The sequence below is a fragment of the Mus musculus genome, chromosome 2 (genome assembly GCF_000001635.26).
Source record: "Mus musculus strain C57BL/6J chromosome 2, GRCm38.p6 C57BL/6J".
In the NCBI taxonomy this organism is placed as follows: Eukaryota; Metazoa; Chordata; class Mammalia; order Rodentia; family Muridae; genus Mus; species Mus musculus.
Window position 1 is genome coordinate 150,972,974 of NC_000068.7, and position 19,136 is coordinate 150,992,109.

Here is a 19,136-nt window from a genome sequence, read left to right on the forward strand (position 1 = left end):
TGCCACTGCCGCTGCTGCTACCTGCTGCCTCGCTGTTGGGAGCCTACACATGGTCACCTGCAGCTGGGCTCCAAGGATGATTTGGCGGGAATGGGCTTTCCCCTCTCCTTTATAAAGCATGTCCGCCATTAAAAATTTGAACCTTGAGCAGACTAGTTGTCTTGGTTCCATTATTTCTCAACCCGCCCAGGCTCCCTCTTTTCTTCCAGATTCCAAGATGCCCTCCAGGCTCGAATCCAGACACGAGAGCTGCAGGCCGGCCCCAACACTAGATGTCAGATGTGTGCTGACAAACCCAACTTTTTACATGAGTGCTGGGAATCTGAATCAGGGTCTCTGGTTATATAACAAGCACTCCACTCAGTGAGCCAACCCAGGGTTCTTAAGCTCTATTTCATCATCTCTCATCACAGAAGCAACATAGGCAAGTAGGAGTCTGAATAAATCTATAGAACCTCTGTAATGTCTCCTAGAGTACTACTGTGTGAGTTTCTGTACCCGCAGGAACATGTAATGCAACTGCCATCGCAGAAAGGTGCTGATGGAGTCCACAGCCAGCTCATGCCTGTGCACCCAGTGGCTATTTGGAGCTCAGCATCACACACAGACAACAGCACTTCTGATGGCCAAGAGCCCCTGGTCCAGCTATACTCTCCTGATGCTCATGTACCCATTTGCTCCAACTGTGGATCTTTGGTTGCTGTGCCAGGCTCTTCAGGAGCAGGGCCATGTGCTACTCTCTGCTGGAGGAAACTCAAACCCTGGTAGGGTCAGAGACTACCCCTTCACAGCACAAGAGAATGCAAGCCGGCCAAGCAGATCCCTTTGGCCTAAGAGTAATACTTGTCGTCTGGGTTCACACTGGAACTAACTGGCCATGATTAAGAGCAGCAGCACCCTGCAACATTGTCTGGAAGCCTCTGTCTCAGCAAGTGGTAGTCTTGGAGGAAAATGAAGACCAAGTGACTGCCTCTGGGGCTATGCCAACATTCCAACCATCTCTGGAGGAGGAACCTACGAGGGCCTCACACACACACACAACATGCAGTTCTTAAGACGTCGTCCTCTCCAACAATCTGGCTCTCGGAGCTCTAATCAGGCACAGCATGAAATATGAAGCTATGGCTTACCTTGTGCTTCAAATAATTCATTCTGAGGTTCTTTTGCACTCTCAGCATCTTCATCTGACTTGAGGCTCTATGAAAAAAGGGAAGAGAAGGATGTGAGTGCCCCAATGGGTGATAGTGGATGAAACATCAGGAATAAGCCCAAAGGATGTTGGGGTGGTAGGGGTCACTAAAGATGTGCTCTGGGCTAGCACCCCCAGGCTGAAGCTCAGCAGGCTGTGGTTCCACTAAGCAGAGTCTTTGTAAAGACTAACACCCTCTCCAAAGCCAAGGGTTCGGACATAAGGTTGGTCACGAGCCTTGTTCTGCATACTCTGGCTCCTTAGCATAAACTACCAGCAAGCCACACTGAAAATACAGAAAGCTCCTGCATCCCAGAGCAGAATCCAGCCAGCTTTGACAGGAGATGCCCACATCCCACCTATGGACACCTTCAACAGATATTGTGACTACCATGGCCCTGTGCAGAATCCTTAACCATCCTATCAGCTCAGCTAACAGAAGGGCAAGCCTCTGTCCCTTTGTGTTCTGGGATAGCACAGTCCACAGTAAACACAGACAGCTGAGAAGACAGGGCCATCAAGGAAGGTGTCTGCTGAATAAACGCCTCACCGCATCGGGCAGTGGTGGCCCACGCCTTTAATCCCAGCACTTGGGAGGCAGAGGCAGGCGGATTTCTGAGTTCGAGGCCAGCCTGGTCTACAGAGTGAGTTCCAGGACAGCCAGGGCTATACAGAGAAACCCTGTCTCTAAAAAACAAAAAACCAAAACCAAAACCAAAACCAAATCAAAACAAAAAAAGCCTCACCACATCAGCAGGCCCAGAGCTAACACTAGCTTCTGCCAGTGTTAACAATGCACAGATTTCTTTAAGTGCTGTGTGACCTGATGATTCCCGATGACCAGCTGCCCTGATTCTCAGGAATCAGAATGCATGTTGGTAATAAATACTCAGTTTCATTTTTCTAACGTATTTAACCCAGCTGACATCACAGTGTTCTCTGTGTTTATACTCTGAGTCAGAGAAGAAGTACCATGATGAAGGTGGAGGGTCACTAGTTCAGACGTGTCCCCTCTCAAGCCATCAGGCTTTGTGGAGGTTCCTTTATCCACTGAAACACCTCACCTGCCCAATGCACACATTTCTTTCCATGCAGCAGGAAAGGTCCCGTTGCTGGCCACAATAGGCTCAGGGGCCAGGAAAGAAAGGGTCAGCTCCCACACTCCAGGAGGCATCCAGCCGCACCCTGCTGGACTACAGATGTGTGGGCCTTGGTATATCCTGAGGCAGACGGTGCTGTGGATTCAGTCCCCACTTTCCTAACCCTGAGGCTTACCAAAGGCTTCTTTTCCCACTCCTTGGCATGTAATGTTCCCCTGTTCTGAAGCCCTAATTTGGGCTTTCCGTAATAAAAAGAAGATGTGGCTGGTGAGCTGGGAGAGAGAAATAAAGGTCACAACAAAGTCCCCATCACTCCAAATCTGAAGGAGCGTGGTCTGGGACCAGGAATGCCCCAGAGACGAAGGCTTCAAATGAAGCATGGCTGCCATTTGTACCCAGGCTGCTAACAATGCAAGTCGCCCAGGAACTTGGTCGCTTTCTCCAGGACCATTCTTTTGGACAGTGACAAATTAACAATTACTTCCCTAATGTTTGGCATTCTAAATTGGAAGGGCTGGCTGACTGACCTCCACACTTTCCAGAGATGCAGAGCGTCTCAGCGGAGGCTTCACGCTGCCCTTGGCCTGCTGTTCTGATCCATATTTGGTTGCAGTGGCAGAGTCACCGAGCTCAGGTAGGCTCCGACGGCCATACCACTTAGAGCCACTCATGTACTTTGGAGGGACAGCACAGGAAGTAGCTGGAAGGAGAAAAGGAGACAAGTGGAGAGGGGATGGCTATGAAGCAGGCTGTAGGGCTAGATGCAGGCTGTGGGCCCTGCATGGTGGCACGACCCTCCCTTAGAGGCTGGACGATTAACCTCCAGTGTGGTTCTCAGACACACTGTTGAGCATCTGCTGGTCTGGAGGACACAAGGACACTGATTAGCTGATAGTGGATGTGCTATTACTTGAAACAAAATTGGCAAAGTCAGGTTGGGCAAGGACGCTCCTACTGAATACCAGGTGCTCTTTACATTTTCTCAAGTATATTTTGGTTTTGTTTATGGAGTGAGACACCAACAGTCCAAGAACACATAGCTAAAGAACTGAGGACCATTCCCCATAACTCAGGGTTGCAGCCTGTGCCCCAACAAGCCAGGCTCAGCCACCATCACAATAAGCCAATTAAAAGAGCCAAGTTAACAGTGAAAAGCAGATGCACTCAATGTGCCCACATTAAGAACAGGGACACATAGACTCAGTGACCCCCTCCTGTGGGAGAAAGGTACCTCCAGTGACTTTAAATTTATCACTAGTAAGTCTATCTTCAGGGTCCTATCTCGAGGTTAAGGTTTAACAAGAAGGCAAGAGATATACATAAACTGCACTCCCGATCAAGGTATGGTCCTGCCTCTTCTGTGACCCATCACTGTTTTGACTCTAGTCTCTTCTGAAGGTGGTCTGACAAGCTGTCAGCACTATGTGAAATCCTTTTGCTTTCCTAGGGACAAGATCCCCCTTAGTTCATACCAGGAGTCAGCAATTTCCTTCTCTCAGTATGAGATTTCTGGTGGAAATCCCAACTCCCTGGGTGCTTTGTTTCAATGGTCCAGATAGCCAGAGTGAGGGTCACATGTGTCTCTTTTAAAAACCCTCACTCTTTCTAGGTATGTTGGTTATATCAGGACACCAGGCCAAGGCTACAGCCCCACCCTGCAGTTATTCAGGGACAACAGAAACTGCTGCAACTTGCCCAGACTTATCTTCCTTGTGGGCTTCCTTCTGTCCAGTGGCTCCCTTCATATCTCTGCTGTCCATGTTCTGTTGTTCTAAGAATCTAACCAGAACAGCCCTAGGAGAAATCTCCCTCCGTCATGGAGAAGCACTACTCAGAAAGGGGACCCATAGGGCTCTTCGGCACAGAAGCAGCGACAGCAGAGCAAAGGCAACAATGACGGCAGCGTCTGCTCCCTACAGTGAGCTCTCCCAGGAGGTGGAACACAGTAAATCCCTGGGACCTAGCATCTTCCACCATTCCCTCAGCCAGCCCATCACATCACCTACTTGATACATATTGCACAGCATCCTGCAGGAGCCCCATTGTCCGACTAAAGTCCAGATACCTATTTGCCATTATCAAGTGTGCTGACTATTGAGATAGTGTAACAGGGTTGGAGAGTCAAATCCCACTTAGTTATATGTTAATGGCCTTTAAGAACAGGAGAGGGAGACACAAGTACAGGACTGCTATTCCTAATGCAGGCATTTGGCCACATAGATAAACACGTTCAAATGGCAAGGTGGAAGGCACTAGGCAAGAAGTAACTAGAAATTAGGATGAAGATGTTACAACTGGAACCAAAATGCAAGAAGTATAGTCAGATGGGTGAGGAGCAGGCAGTAGGGAGGCACAGGAGACAAGGAACAGGCAATTTTTTGTTTGTTTGTTTGTTTGTTTTTTCGAGACAGGGTTTCTCTTATAGCTCTGGCTGTTCTGGAACTCACTTTGTAGACCAGGCTGGCCTTGAACTCAGAAATCCACCTGCCTCTGCCTCCCAAGCGCTGGGATTAAAGGCGTGGGCCACCACACCCGGCTAGGAACGGGCAAGTTAGAGAATAAAAAAGACAGAACCAGACTCAACCCTGGAGGGGGAACCTAGAGATGACCCAGCTCTGTCACCGCAGGCCCACAACACAAGGGCAGTGAGGGTAGTAGGTAGATGTTTTCCGACTGCTGCACAGCTATTTCCTCCAAATTGAAACATTCCCTCCTCTAGTTGGGAGGAAGTTTCACAAGATGGAGAAGCAAATAAAACTTATCAGACTGAGGAAGCTCAGGAAGATACCAAGATTCAGAAGGCCCTTGCCCAAGGTTATACCAGCACTGGACAACAGCTAAAGGAACGAAGGCTGGTCGCGCCTGGGTGAGGTACCCACGCTCCTGTAAGTAACCCTAATAATTTTATGGGCTTCCCCACTGAGCTCAGGTAAAATCATGTGTTTGACCTGCTGTTAGCGCTCACACTGTTGTTCACATCTTGTCCCTAGAGTCACACAACAGAGATGGCAGAGGTTGGTCTCTCTCCAATGGCATTAGGGGCAATTTTTCAGGAAAGGCATGGGCCACTTAGGTGAGAAAAGCTTTTCTAATTCTAAAGAAAAGAAAATGAATTGGTTTCTAATTCTAAAGAAAAGAAAATGAATTGGTAGTGACCCTCTTCACATCTTTGCAGAGAAAGGTATGAGACAAATACCTGTGCAAGTGGTGTGGGGCTATCATCTTTGTGCAAGTGGTCTGGGCACTAACTTTGTCCTGCGCCCAGGGCTTCTGCAATGAGAGAGGAGGTGTGGAAGGGGCTGACCATGTCATCCAGAGCAAGATGCACAGTGTTCTGACACTGTGTGCATGGGGCTCAGGAACTGGGACACAGGGACTCAACTCCTAGCCAGCACATACTATGGAACAGGGTAAATCTCTCCTCAGGTCAACTGTGGGTAAGACAGTACTGTGGAATTTCTAAGAAGGTAGATAGAACCTACATAAAATATACATGAAGTTCAAAGCCTCACACTTAGAAGACACTTGGTATGAGCCATTCCTCCTGCCTGTCACTCATCTCCATGCCTTTGGTCCGACTAGGATCCTTCACCCTGCTATCTGGTCATACAGGAGGCCAGGGCAAGTAGCTGTTTCCAGTAAACCCTGAAATCATCACTGTCTACCTCACACAGTCCTCATGGCCATAGGCAGACCAGCCTCCAGCTGTCTCACACCTGGTCCATTATTTTGTACCCACAATCCTTGGGCTGGTGGCTTCCTGTCATGTGTCGGTTGGACTTATCATCATGTTCCTGCCTCACAGCCATTTCCACAGTGGGATTCCTGTTAGCACTGTTCGAACACTGCAACACCAGTGGCTGTGAGAGCAGATTAGTGTCCAGAGCAGAAGGCCAGCCTGCTTGCTTGGTACACCTAAGACCCTGAGGCTCCAACTCTTGCTGCTCCACACCCCCCAGTGCCTTGTCAGTGGCCCCCTACCTGTAATGCAGGTTACAATCTGATGACAGTCACAGAAGAGGAAATCCCAGATATTCTGCCCAAGTCTGCACTTGATGGTTTGTGGGTGACAGAAAAGGAGGCTAGAATTTGGAACAGTTAAGCTACACTTTGAATGGTCACAGATGACTAAAGTAAAGAAACTGAGGAGCTTACAGGAAATCCTCTTACCTGACTCGGAAGAACTACCTTCCTCATCGGAGGGCTCTACGCCAGAACCTGATGACAGCACAGCCACAAAGCCTTCCTTAAATTCCTCAAAGTTAACCTGCCGGAGTTTCAGTAAGGAGAAGACACTGTTACTTCCCATAGATTCACATTTAATTTCATGAACCAAAAGTCCCCTTGGAGTCTTCTTTTCCTCAAAAGACCTCTGATTATTGCCTAAGGGTGTTCATTTCACGTTTCCAATCATGTACTGGAAGAATCTATCACAGAAGGTAAATGTGAACCACCATATTACCACCAAATAAACCATTTTATCACACCTAACCAAACCAAACCAAACCACACAACTAAGAGAACAACAGCAGCTAGGCATAGCGGGCCACATCCACACGGCTGGGTGTGGCTGCTTATGCTCCCTGGCGTTCTTCTTTCAATCTCTAGAATAACACGGTTTATTGCTGGAGACTTCTCCTCCCCAAGTGCCTTTCTTTGGGTGCTGTGGACCAAATGCCCACACCGGTGGGTGGCACAGCTCTGCAGTGTCCCTCGGCAGGAGTCCACCACTCACCCTGGCCAAGCGGTCATCTCCGAGAAGAATGTGAAGGAGTGCCGGCAGCTGCTCCTCCAGGCCAAGCTTAGTACATAGCTGGGTCAGCTCTTCCTGATCCAGGAACCCGGTCCCTGTGGTGTCACAGCTGCTGTAGACATCCCTGAGCCGTGACACATAGTGGTTCTCTTCTTCGTTGTCCATCCCATAGCAGGCTGGTCACGAAGGAGAAAAGCGAAGTAGCAGGTTAGCTAGGTTTCTTAGCCCCATTTCCCTCAGGCCTACACACTGAACAACAGCAGATCACAGAGCTAGCACTGGAAAGACGTACTAGGAGCCCCTGTGGGGTCGAAGGCAGCTACAGGAATCAGCTTCTCTTTGCAGGGACCCAAGGCATCCGTCAGTCAGCAGTGTGTGTGTGTGTGTGTGTGTGTGTGTGTGTGTGTGTGTGTGTGTGTGTTTTAAAGCTACAGAGTAACCAGAAAACAGATGAAACCCAGCATGTGCCTCCATGCCAGCTCCATATGAGGCTAAGGCAGAGGACTTCTTGGGCCCCAGAGTCTGAAGTCAGTCTGAGCAACACAACAGTGTTCTACCTTCAAAACTAGAAATAAGAAAGGGAGAAAGGAGTGAAAGAGAGAGGAAAAAAGGAGGGAGGGGAGGAGGAGAGGAGTGGAGCAGAAAACAGATAAACAGAAAAAGCACGAACTATGCACAATTCCTATCTTTAAAAAAACAAAACAAACAAACAAACAAACAAACAAAACTGTTGCTGGGCGTAGTGGCGCATGCCTTTAATCCCAGCACTTGGGAGGCAGAGGCAGGCGGATTTCTAAGTTTGAGGCCAGCCTGGTCTACAAAGTGAGTTCCTGGACAGCCAGGGATACACAGAGAAACCATGTCTCGGGAAAAGCAAAAAACAAACAAACAAACAAAAAACCCTGAAACCTTATAAATACAAGGTCTCTCCCTTATACATAAAAATATCTACTTAAAAAACTAAATTGTTGGGGCAGAAGACATATCCAGGGTGCCCCCATCATGCTGGACAAATACATGATGGAGAGGTGGGAAAGACAAGGGAGCAGAATGGTAGGTGCACAGGCCAGACCAGGCTACACATGAGACTGTGTCTATAAGCAAATACATAAATTAGTTCATAATGTAAGGATACCCAGGGTTCACTTAAAATTTGCTCATTCCCTTCCCAATCATCTATTAACTAGCTAATCAATAATATGAACAGGCAGTGGTGGCACACGCCTTTAATCCCAGCCCTTTGGAGGCAGAGATAGGCAGATTTCTGAGTTTGAGGCCAGTCTGGTCTACAGAGTGAGTTCCAGGACAGCCAGGGCTACACAGAGAAACCCTGTCTTGAAAAAACCAACCAAACCAAACCAAACCAAACAAACCAAAACAACAACAACAACAACAACAACAACAACAACAACAAAAAGAATTGTGAAGAGGTTAAAACAGGAAATTAGTCAGTTTCTTGACTCCTAAAATATACACTGGGTAGATATGAGCTCTGTTCAGCATTTGTCTATTAGAGACCTAGGGAAAGCAGAAGTCAGTCTATACCCAGAAATAGTTGTCAACTTTTGACATTAGAAAACTTCAGAATGCCATGCAGTGATACTGCTGGATCTTTCTGTAATCACGAGACCCTGCTCCTCCCTCACCACAGATTTAGGCGAAGGCTGTGAAGACAAGACATAAAGCAGCACCCGACCCTGGGCATGAAAATCTGCAGTGTTTATCTGCGGATAAAGAGGGTGGAAGTTGAACTCCTGGCACCCACACACACAGCCCCTAACTGTCAGCTCCTAGCTGTCAGGAGATCTAATGCGTGTGGCCTACACAGATAACTTCGCTCACATCACTACACTGATACCTTTCCCACTCACACACTGACCAATAAACACAATTAAAATTAATCGAAAAGTTTGTAAAAATCTATATTTGGGTTATAAAATAATATTTAGGTATCTTTAAAGATATTAGTGCTGTAATAAAATAGTCATCCATACAATAGGACATTATTTTTTAATCTACAGCAAAAACATTCTTTTTTAAAAATTTATTTATTTTTATTTTATGTACATTGGTGTTTTGTCAGGTCCCCTGGAAGTGGAAAAGTAGACAGTGTTCTTAACCATTGAGCCATCTCTCCAGCTCCACAAAAAAGCATTCTTAAGGATGGATGTGCTATTTTTAGGATCATTTTATAACTGGTAGTATAAATACACACACACACACACACACACACACACACACACACACATATATACTTCTGCTTTTTATGTTAACAATATTTGGCTATCTAGGAAACTGTCTTTAAACAGGTACTTTATATATCTGTATTAGTCTTTTAAAGGACAACTTTATAAGCACTATTTTAAAGTGCTTTTTAGAAGATGTAATGGCCTGTGTATCTGTGGCTTTCAGAATTATGTGTCTATACATTATACATGAAACCACAGTTTGCACATTTAAAAGCATTTAAGTAAATACATGCAAAGTGATCCATGAATGCTGTTTTTAGCATATTCTGATGTAAAACCTGCTCTTTAGACATGCACACATATATACATACTACATACATTTCTTTGAGACAGGGCCCTTTAGGTATTCCTGGCTAGACAGGAATTTGATTTAGACTAGGCTGGCCCTAAACTCTGATCTACCTGCTTCTGCCTCCCTACTACCAGGGTTAATACACATTTCCCATCTATTGACTGATTTTGCTTTTTAAAACCCTGGCCTTTAATCTATTTGCCTCAACTGAATCAGCATTTAGTTATTATATATGTAAGATATACTGTCACATGATCTCTTTGCAAGTACTGATACTTGCAGGGAAACATGGGGTTGGCCTGGTTTAGCTCCCTTCCAGAGGCATGTGTCATAGGTTTTTCAGGTTAGAGTTCATGGCTCCTAGGGCACTGTGTGCCTTTCAGTTCCTGACAAACTGATGTACTCCCTCAGGCAGTGGAGTGTTTAGGTCTCCCTGTAAATCTGTGTTCCTGCTAAGTCAACAAAGTTTACAGAAGCATGACAGGGCAATTGGTCTTAGACATTACTCTTATGTACCCGATATAGCTTGTAAGTGTCACTGTGTCCCTGCAACTATCGTTGTACTGATCTTGGGAACAGTGGTTATATTCTGTTTCTGATAGGGGTATAAAAAGTCTGATTGCTTGGCACAAACTCGTCTCAGCCTCAGTCTGGTTGAGACCCCTAGTCCTGGCCAGGTTAAGACTCATTTCTCATCAGCTCTGTATCAAGTAATGGTGGCCCTGTAAGTAAGCCCAGGTGCTTATGGGTAATCTTACTGTGAGAGGCCTAAATTCTTACATTTATCAATGCTGTAGTTATATTACCCTAAAGATCTCATATTTTACTTCAAGGGCAGAAGTTGACTAGACTTCTGTGAACCTCTCCTGTGCAATAATGATGCTGACTGTAGCTGGCTCTTTTGTATGTGTGATTAGCACTCTAAAATTCAATGCTCATACACACAAAAAAATGCTCCCTAAAATGGCATTCTCTAAAACACAATTGTTAACGATGCTAACTATTTTGGTGTATATGCTTGTATAATTCTGTTTTATGGCTATTCTCCTTAGCAGAAATAATTAGATAGGCTATGATACATGACATCCCGAACTATGCCTCCTTGTAATAGGCAAATCTATAAACGAGTACTTAATTTTCAAATTAGCGTGACAATTGATGCTTTCTGTAAAGCTTTATAAGTACTGTCTGCCGACATTCTGCAAAAGCATTTGTTCTCAACAGTTCCATCTCTGTTGAGCCTCATGATGTCTGATAACATTCCAGAGAAGCACAAAGGGACCCAACTTCACCCAGATCACAAACAATATGGGATCCATGTTTGCTTGATCCAAGAGCCACTCTATACATCTGAGCTGCTTAAAGTTGGCTGTAAAGGTCACTAACACGAAGTCTTTAATGTCCGTCAAGTGCCCTATTACACTGAAGTGCTAGCTCCACGCCTATCCCCACAGCTGCTGACATTACAGTCACAAGTGTATGCACTATATCCAGTAGCAAGGACTAATAACGTGGATGCAGTAGAGTCTTAGGTCACTTAGAAAACAAAAATAATACACACTTGTACAGAGGCAGAAAGGCCAAATATAAAGACAAAATTACAAATGAAGCCGGGCGGTGGTGGCGCACGCCTTTAATCCCAGCACTTGGGAGGCAGAGGCAGGTGGATTTCTAAGTTTGAGGCCAGCCTGGTCTACAAAGTGAGTTCCAGGACAGCCAGGGCTACACAGGGAAACCCTGTCTCGAAAAACCAAAAAACAAAAAAACAAAAAAACCAAAAAACCAAAAACCAAAAACAACAACAACAACAACAAAAAAAAACCAACCAAACCAAAAAAAAACAAATGAAAATGCCTCACGCGGTGAGGAACAAACACAAACTGCTCAGAGCCTGAGCCAGTGGCCTAAGAGACAGAATTCTTACCTCAAATGGGACAAGACATAGTTTACACTGTAGCCAAATATGTGGGACACAGATTCAAGTTATCCCAATTCTATCTTGCAATGTAGTAAAAGCTTCATGAAATTTTACAGTAAGAGAACCAAGAAAATCGTGGATCAAGACACCTCCCTAATACAATGGTGCAAACACCACGTGAGTGAGTTACAGGAAAGCAGGTAGGTCCCAGAGAGAGGCCTCAGGTGCTGTCCGAAGGGACCTTTAGCCTTTGGTTGGCAAAGGATCTACCTGATAGTCAGGATGATGTTAGGCACATGCAGAGAAGAGTAATATACAGCTATTAAGAGGACTGGCCAGAGCCGGGCGTGGTGGCGCACGCCTTTAATCCCAGCACTTGGGAGGCAGAGGCAGGCGGATTTCTGAGTTCAAGGCCAGCCTGGTCTACCGAGCAAGTTCCAGGACAGCCAGGGCTATACAGAAAAACCCTGTCTCAAAAAAAAAAAAAAAAAAAAAAAAAAGAGGGCTGACCATGGCCCAAGACACCCTGGTGCTGGAGTTGGAACCGTTCAACCTCCCATGTCACTGTCAACTTTTGTATCACAGCTCCTTGCAGGGACTCGCTTCATGATAGAAGAAATTGATAAATTTGTCAAAGAAAATGCTAAATCTAAAAAGTTTCTAACACAAAATATCTAAGAAATTTGGTACACTATAATAAGACCAAACCTAAGAATAATAGGAACAGGGAAAAAAGAGAAGATTCCCAGATCAAAGGCCCAGAAAATATATCTCAATAAAATCATAGAAGAACATTTTCCTAACCTAAAGAAACAGATGCCTATAAACATACAAGAAGCTTACAAAACATCTAATAGACTGGACCAGAAAGGAAATTTCTCCTATCATATGATAATCAAAACATTAAATGTATGGAACAAAGAAAGAATATTAAAAGCTGAAAAGGAAAGGGACCAAGTAACATATAAAGGAAGAACTATCAGAATTACACCTGACTTCTCAAGAGAGACTCTAAAAGCCAGAAGGCCCTGGGCAAATGTCTTGTAGACCCTAAGAGAACACAGAAACACAGAGTAATAATGAAACTAACTGACATTATGAGTCAACTGAACTTAACATATCTACGCAACATTTCACCCAAACAGAAAAGAATATACCTTCTTTTCAGTAACTCATGGAACCTTCTCCAAAACTGACCGCACACTCAATCACAAAACAAGCTCAACAGATACAAGAAAACTGAAATAATACCTTGTATCTTATCAGACAACCATGGATTAAAGCTGGATGTCAAGAATAATAGAAACACCAGAAAGCCTACATACTCATGGAAACCACACAACTCTCTACTCAATAATCTCTGGACCAGAGAAGAAATAAAGAAATCAAAAACTTCCTAGAATTCAGTGAAAATGAAGGCACAGCATACCTAAACATATGGGACACAATGAAAGCAGTGCTAAGAGGCGTCATAGCACTAAGTGCCTTCATAAAGAAATTGGAGATATCGTATACTAGCAACTTAACAGTACCCCTGAAAGCTCTAGAACAAAAAGAAGCAAGCCAACCCCAGAGGAGTAGATGTAAGGAAATAAACTCATGGCTGAAGTTAGAAACAAAGAGAACAATAGAAAGAATCAAGGAAACCAAAAAGCTGGTTCTTCCAGAAAATAAACAAGATAGACAAACCCTTAGCCAAACTTACTAAAAGGCAGAAAGGCAATACTGGAATTAACAAAGTCAGAAATGAAAAGGGGGAAATAACAACAGACACTGAGGAAACCCCAAGAACCATTAGGTCTTACATCAAAACCCTGTACTTCACAAAATTGGAAAATTTAAATAAAATGGAGATTTTTCTGGATAGATTACACTTACTAAATTTGAATCAAAATCAGGTAAACAATCTAAATTCTTCTATAACACCTAAAGAAGTAGAAGCAGTCATTAAAAGTCTCCCAACCAACAAAAGTCTAGGGCCTGGCAGTTTTAGCACTGAATTCTACAAGACTTTGAAAGAAGAGCTAATCCCAATACTTCCCAACCTATTCCACAAACGAGAAAACAGAAGGAACATTGCTCAACGATGAGGCCATAGTCAACCTGATACTTAAACCACACAAAGACTCAACAATGAAAGAGAATGTCATAATAATTTCCTTATGAACATTCATACAAAAATAGTAAAATACTCGCAAATCGAATATAAGAACACATCAAAAATGTCATCAACCATGATCAAGTAGGCTTCATCCCAAGGATGCAGGGATTTTTCAATATACAAAAATCTATCAAAGTAATCCATTAAATAAACAAACTGAAAAAAAAAAGCCATCTCATCAGACGCCAAAAAAAGCTTTTGAAAAATACAATACCCCTTCGTGTTAAAAGTCTTGGAGAGATAAGGGATCTCTCATATCTAACACAATCAAGGCAATAAGCAGTCAACACCAATAGCCAACATCAAATTAGACGGAGAGAAACTAAAGCAATTCTATAGAATCAGGGACAAAGCAAGGCTGTCCACCCTCTCCTTATCTCTTCAATATAGTACTTGAAGTTCTAGCTAGAATATTCAGACAACAAAAGGAGATCGATGGGATACAAATTGGAATGAATTATTGCTATCCACAAATGATATGATAATATACGTAAGTGACCCCAAAAAACTCAACCAAAGAATGCTAACAGATGATAAACACCTTCAGCAAAGTGGCTGGGTACAAAATTAATTAAAAAAATAGTATCCCTTTTATACAAATGATAAATGGGATGAGAAAGAAATTATGGAAACAACACACTTCATAATATAAAATATCTGGGTACAACTCTAACTGAGCAAGTGAAAGACCTGTATGACAAGAACTTCAAGTTGAAGAAGAATCTGAATATAGCAGAAGATGGAAAGATCTCCTATGCTCATGGATAGGCTAGATTAATGTAGTGAAAACAGCCACCTTACCAAAAGCAATTTACAGATTCCATGCAATTACCATCCAAATTCCAACACAATTTTTTTTAATGTTGATCATTTTCTTATTGTATTTTTCATAGGTTAAAAACTATACATGGGTTTTTATTAATTGTTCAATTGAAAATCCAACCTCTGATTCTCAAACTAAGGAAAACATGACTCTGCAGCCCCAAAGTTTTAGGTCAAAATACCAACTGTCAGAAAAAAATTTAAAGCAGTAAGTTAAACTTGTATTATTTTTCCAAAATTATTGAGAACAGAGTAGTTTTCTTTTTTTTTAATTTTATTTTATTTGTGACTAAATTCTCTCTTTGATCATAGTAACCGTGGCCATAGATAGGCATGCTAATTTGAGCTAATGTTTCATTCTGCTAATTTAACTTATTTATTTTATTTGTTTACATTTTAAATGTTGTCTGCCTTCCCAGTTTCCCCTCCACAACTTCCCCATCCCATTCCTCCATCCCCTTTGCTTCTATGAGAATGCTCCCTCACCCCCACCCCGATTCCTGCCTCACTGCTCTAGCATCTCTTTATGCTGGGGCATCAAGCCTCCATAGGACCAAGGGCCTCCCCTCCCATTAATGCCAGATAATGCAATCCTCTGCTACATATGTAACTGGAGCCATGGGTCCCTCCATGTGTACTCTTTGGTTGGGGGTTTAGTCTCTGGGAGCTCTGGGTGGTCAGGTTAGTTGATATTGTCGTTCTTCCTATTGGGTTGCAGTCCCCTTTAGCTCTTTCAGTCCTTCCCCTAACTCTTCCACTGGGATCCCTGGGCTCAGTACGATGGTTGTCTGTGAATATCTGCGTCTGTATTGGTCAGGTACTGGCAGAGCCTCTGAGGGGAGAGCTATACCAGGCTCCTGACACAATGGTCTTACTTGGTAAGAAGGCATTTCTCCTCTCTATACAATCTGTGTAATACATCTTATTCAGGACCATTGTACTGTGTTTCCTTAAACTCTCTCAGGTTTTCACAGCTATAGAAATGAAAGCTCAATCCGGGCACCTTCCCTGCCAGAGGAGAGGTGTCCGCCCAGCCCGGGAGGGTGTTGCTGGAGCATCTGCGGGAGACATCTTGGTTCCTGGACTCCACCAAGACTAGTCTGCGCAGGTGAGAGTGTGTTTCCTGTCAGCAAGCACTTGGCATCAGCAATAGTGTTTGTGTTTGGTGTCTGCAGGTGGGATGGATCCCTAGGTGGGGCAGTCTCTTTATGGCCTTTCCTTCCATCTCTGTTCCATTTTTTTGTCTCTGCATTTCTTTTAGAAAGGAACAATTTTGGGTTAAAACTTATGAGACAGGTGGGTGGCCCCATCCCTCAACTGGGGGTCGTGACTATCTACTGGAGATGGTCTCTACAGGTTCTATCTTCCCTTTGTTGGGTATTTCAGCTAACCAACACAATTTTTTACAGCCCTTAAAAGAACAGTACTCAACTTCGCATGTAAAAACAAAAGCCCAGGATAGCTAAAATAATCCTGTACAATAAATGAATTTCTAGAGGTACTAATATCCCTGATTTCAACCTGTACTACAGAGCAATAGTAATAACAACTGCATGGTATTGGTATACAAACAGACAAGCTGATCACTGGAATTGAATTGAAGACCAACACCTACAGAAATTTGATTTTGGACAAAGAAGCCAAAATAATACAATGGAAAAAAAGAAAGCATCTTCAAGAAATGGTGTTAATCTAATTGGATGTCTGCAGGTAGAAGAAAGCAAATTCATCCATATTTATCACTCTGTACAAAACTCAAGTCCAAGTGGGAAATAGCTTTGAATGCATTGGTACAGGAGACAACATCTTGAATAGAACATCAATAGCTTAGGTACTAAGATCAACAATTAATAAATGGGGTCTCATTTAGAACTTCTGGAAGAAAAAGGACACCATCAACAGGACAAAACAGTAGCCCACAGATGGGGAAAGATCTTCAGCAACCCTATATCCAACAAAGGACTAATATCTAAAAATATAAAGAACTTAACAAGTTAGACACCAACAAGCCAAATAACCCAATCAAAAAAATGGGTATAGAGCTAAACAGAATTCTCAACAGAGGAATCTCTAATGGCCAAGAAACACTTAAAGAAATGATCAGGTGTCCTTAGTCACAAAGGAAATGCAAATCAAACTGACTCTGAGATTCCATCTTACACCCATCAAAATGGCTAAGGTCAAAAACTCACGTGACAGCACATGCTGGTGAAGATATGGGACAAGCCTAACACTCCTCCATTGCTTGTGGAAATGTAAACTTGTACAACCACTCTAGAAATCAATTTGTCCGTTTCTCAGAAAACTGAAAATAGTTCTACCTCAAGACCCAGATATACCAACCACTCTTGGGCACATATCCAAAAGATGCTCCACTATGCCCTACTGACACGTCTTCCACTATGTTCACAGCAGCTTTATTCGTAATAGCCAGAAACTGGAAACAACCCAGATCCTCCTCAGCCAAAAAGTGGATAAAGAAAATGTGGTTCATTTACAGAATACTACTCAGCTACTGAAAACAAGGACGTCATGAAATTTACAGGCAAATGGATGGAATTAGAAAATATCCAAAGTGGGGTAACCCAAGCCCAAAAGGCTTGAATCTCAATCAAAAGGGGAATAAAATAGTCATCAGAGGCATATGGAAGGAGGGAATTCAGTGGGAGAGGGGATGGGGAGGGGACTGTGGGAGGATCAGGTTCACATGTGGGAGAGAGTAGGAGAGAGGTTCCTGAATGGAAATCTGTAGCTGGCAATGGGGGAGGTCATTTCTAGGATGTGCCTGAGACCTGGGGTTGGAGAGATTCCCCCGTATCTTTTAGTTGACTCCTTAGGGTGTGACTCTAGTTGAGACTCCTTGAAATGAGGGATATGAAACCTGAAGTGGGCACCTCCAGTGTTGCAGGGGCCGGGGTGGTGGTGGCAGGGAAATGATGGTAAAACAGATGAGATCCCCTGATATGACAGTGTGGCCCATGGTGACTCGCCCTATTCCCACCAAGTAGAAACACCCAGAGACACTCAAATGTGGTTAAGGAGAAACTGGATTCCTCTACCTCCTGACCCTATTCTCTAATAAAAACTATTTGGCTTATTTTGGTCAGTTTTACCACAAAACTGGTACCTGGCATACACTTGCTCTTGCTGCCCCTGCTGCTGCTACCTTGTTATCTCCATCGCAGGCTGAGGAAGGCCAGGTTTCTGGCACCCATCCATGAACATTCCAAAGCCTGATGCTGTGGAAACTGCAGAAAAACACCAGGAACATCACTCAACACAGAACAAGGCTTGCAGCCAGCCTCACCTGCAGGGTCCTAGGAAAGGACCACCTTTTTGGGCACAGACACCATGGGTGGAAGAGAGGCACACAGGTGATGTTTCCTGGCTCAGGCCATCTCGAAGGAGTGGTCAGTTATAGGGTTATACACAATTGGTCTTTTTGTAATTCTTACCAAAACCCCGTTTTCAGGTCTCCTTGATGGAAGAGGCTCCTGCTGACTGACAGAGAGGTAGGGCCAGACCCACAAGTGCATGAGAGGAACAACTAAAAGTGTCTGCTGATCCCAGGAACACCCAGGATGTTTTACTGATTCCTTGTAGGGAAAGAGTGTCTGAGGCAATTTGGAGATTTTATTGAGGGTGATACCTCTCTGTCTTGGCAGGAGCCAAAGTGTTTCTCAAGTCGACCCCCTCCATTTCCTCCACTTGCTGTGAGCAAGAAGAGAGCTGGTGTTACTGCCCGCTTAGCCACCGAGCTATGGACACCACCTCCCCAGTAGGAAGACTCAAGAGAGACTGCCGCCTGCAAGAGCCAGACATACAGAACAGTGCCAGTTACTTTGTGGGCTCTTTATGTAGGCACCACACACAGCAGTGACACTACCACATGCCTGCAGAACTGAAATCATTTTCAAAGGACCCAGAGTTTGAAAGTCAAGTGGTTGCCTATTTTAGGCATTGTGTGTCTGGGTGAAGATCAACCACCTGGGATGAGGACAGAGAGATGGGTACCATGCTGTGCCTGCAGAAGTGTTACCAAGAGTGTCACACACAGCAACCTGGACCAACCATCTCTATGTGGTATACAAAGATTATTATTTTATTTTCAAAACCAGTTTTATTGTATATTTAGGCCACCAAATGCCACCACTTTTTCTCAATACATTACCTCATCATACCAGTAGCCCAGGTGACCAGAACCTGGGTTATTCACAATAATCCACCACACTCATAGCCTGCAGTGCATCTCTGACTTCTTCCTGCTACACACTGCCTCATTTCCATCCTTAGGTCAACATCAAGTTAGCATCTCGTGTTAGGTTCCTGTACCTGATATTTTCCTCCTTTTGTGGCTTCCTATGCTCAGCACATTTCTCTCACATTTTACCCATTTTGATATAAATGTCAGGATCTCTTTGTACTTTCTCTGAAGCAGGTTGCTGTTGTGAAGTGCAGGCTGGCCAGTCACTTGCAATCCTGGGTGGTGTGATGACAGATTTCCACCTCTTGTATTTTTAGGCCTAACCCCAAAAATTCTTCTTCCTAGACATATGGGTGTCTTGGGTTTCCAAACCTAATTATGCAGGTGTTAACGTCCCCTACCCAGGATAATGGGACTGTAGGTAGAACCAGAAAGGAAGAACTGTAAT

At 44.0% G+C, this 19,136-nt stretch overlaps 1 protein-coding gene across 11 annotated transcripts in view; it reads right to left on the reverse strand.

Annotated features, from left to right (window-relative positions):
- The window catches only part of Ninl (ninein-like), a 74,893-nt gene that overhangs the window by 38,455 nt on the left and 17,302 nt on the right, over positions 1–19,136 (reverse strand). For 6 of the 11 annotated variants that reach the window (NM_207204.2, XM_030252239.1, XM_030252241.1 and 3 more), the window contains exons 2-5: positions 7,025–7,218; positions 6,460–6,556; positions 2,817–2,989; positions 1,131–1,197 (exon numbers count right to left, since the gene is read on the reverse strand). In NM_207204.2, coding sequence (NP_997087.2) covers positions 1,131–1,197; positions 2,817–2,989; positions 6,460–6,556; positions 7,025–7,207 — 520 coding nt within the window. In that variant the 5' untranslated portion in view covers positions 7,208–7,218. Of the gene's footprint in view, positions 1–1,130; positions 1,198–2,816; positions 2,990–6,459; positions 6,557–7,024; positions 7,219–17,611; positions 18,351–19,136 lie in introns of those variants that run through there. The other 5 variants (XM_006500411.3, XM_006500406.3, XM_006500407.3 and 2 more) reach the window with 5 other exon arrangements.